The sequence below is a fragment of the Perkinsus marinus genome, assembly GCF_000006405.1.
Source record: "Perkinsus marinus ATCC 50983 genomic scaffold scf_1104296968354, whole genome shotgun sequence".
NCBI lineage: Eukaryota > Perkinsozoa > Perkinsida > Perkinsidae > Perkinsus > Perkinsus marinus.
Window position 1 is genome coordinate 1 of NW_003203190.1, and position 1,766 is coordinate 1,766.

At 50.6% G+C, this 1,766-nt stretch overlaps 1 protein-coding gene across 1 annotated transcript; it reads right to left on the reverse strand.

Annotated features, from left to right (window-relative positions):
• Positions 1-155: 155 nt before the first annotated feature.
• Pmar_PMAR012957 (lysosomal alpha-mannosidase, putative) lies at positions 156-1,716 on the reverse strand (the record flags this gene model as incomplete). The annotated part of the gene is made up of 9 exons (XM_002768420.1): positions 156-235; positions 314-439; positions 624-701; positions 750-864; positions 985-1,109; positions 1,190-1,296; positions 1,338-1,497; positions 1,539-1,642; positions 1,686-1,716. Coding segments are annotated over 9 exons (926 nt in total), but the record flags the coding sequence as incomplete, so codon positions are not given.
• Positions 1,717-1,766: the final 50 nt, after the last annotated feature.

Sequence of the window (1,766 nt, forward strand, 5' to 3'; positions counted from 1 at the left end):
CCTCGGACCATACCCTTAAAGTTGGGCCGAGATGTAAAGTATCTGGCCCTATTGTGATACCAGTCAGCGCCACGCATCCGTACCCGGTCCAATAAGCGTGACCGCCGTCGACGGCTTCTACGGTGCGCTTGGCCACATCCAGAACTTTCACGTACCCATCTCCGTAAGGGAAAAAGTCCTCATCGCTGTCTTTAATAGGGAGGCCGACACCACCATCATATTGCGCGTGGCGGGACTTGATGTAGATCCTGTGAGGGATGACTTCAGCTGAGGTAAAAGGAATGGCGGCCTACTTCGGATTACTGTAGAAGACGTTGAGAATGTGACTGCTATCTCTAGAGTTGCTCAGCTGCTGGTCGGCCACTAACTTCGAATAGTGAATGAGCTTGTCCATGTTTTGAAACCAAGTCTTCGCCTGTTGGTAGTTGAAATCCATACCCTGACGGAGGGTTCATACACTACACAATGAGGCACCTCTGAGGTATACATATCAGACAAGATAGCGAACATGACTCCGTGGGAAATAGCCCTCATCCCCGGGGGGCAGCGTAAAGAGGAAGCCGCTGTACATGCGAGGTTCCTCTCCCTTAGGTTGAGTCACATCAGAATCCGTTCGCCCTCACCATCGTTAGGATGATATTCTGGCTTTTCCCACTCCCTCCGTTCACTGGGTTGTAAGACTTAGCCTGGTCCAAGCATATCTGAGAGGGCCCACTGTCTGAGACTGAGCCTTACAGAGGAGGGCTCACATCGCGCAAGGAGTCCAACCTATGCGTGACGTTGACGTCCTCAAGCATGGGGTCATCCTGTACAGGTGGATCATTACCGAGCACATCGAAATTGAATCCTGTGGGAGGAGAGTACCTTGAGACTAGTTACCGTAAATGATAAAGCTTGCTACTCTCACATGTGCATGAGCCCCATGAAAATCCCATCGAAGTTGTCAACGGTATGTGAAATATTCCCTTTTCTCGTGCGATACACCTGTAGACTTTGACACCGTCCATTTTGAATGGGTACGGGATCACCATCTCAAGAGCTCCAGTAGCCTCTCTTATGGCCATGTCTTGAGCATCAGCTCGGCCAACAAGCCAACCATCGAAGCACATCTAGAAACAGTCTTGTGTCAGTACTCGCTACTACCACTACTACTACTACTACTACCGTAGTAGTACTACAGCACCTTTACCTCCCTAAAGGCCTTATTCTGGAAACTGGAGTGACCAAAGGGATCTATTTGCCATCCCACTCGAGGAGAGGCATCCGTAGAGAACTCTGTAGCGATCTTCAGTGCGCCTGAAGGTGGCCTTTAGCAAGCACGAGGCCAGCGTCGCTACCTGCAGTGTGTTGGTCGATGATATCAGTGTACAGAGTTGCGGCCTCATCATTCATGACCCAACCAGCATTGATGAACTCGAGTCGGCCTTCAGCCACCAGTTGCCTCACGATTCTCTTTGTGGCTTGGGACTGTCGTCTCCACCATCGGACGAAGAACGCCTAGTGAGGCGGTGAGAGCTTCTAATGCAATAGATTCTCACTATCTCGACGTAGATGAATTTTCTGTTTTTGTCCAGTTGTAGCTCGGCGATAACCGAATCTAGTATCAGCCCGACGTTAGCGTTCTGGATGGCGTTTCGGCTGCCTGAAACGGGGCAAATGTCCCCTAGCAGCTATAGGAGGTCTACCAGCAAAGTACTGGTCTACAGTCTTCACCATCCAACGTCGTTATGGGTGTGGGGAGCAAGTGTACCTTGGCAGCAAACTAG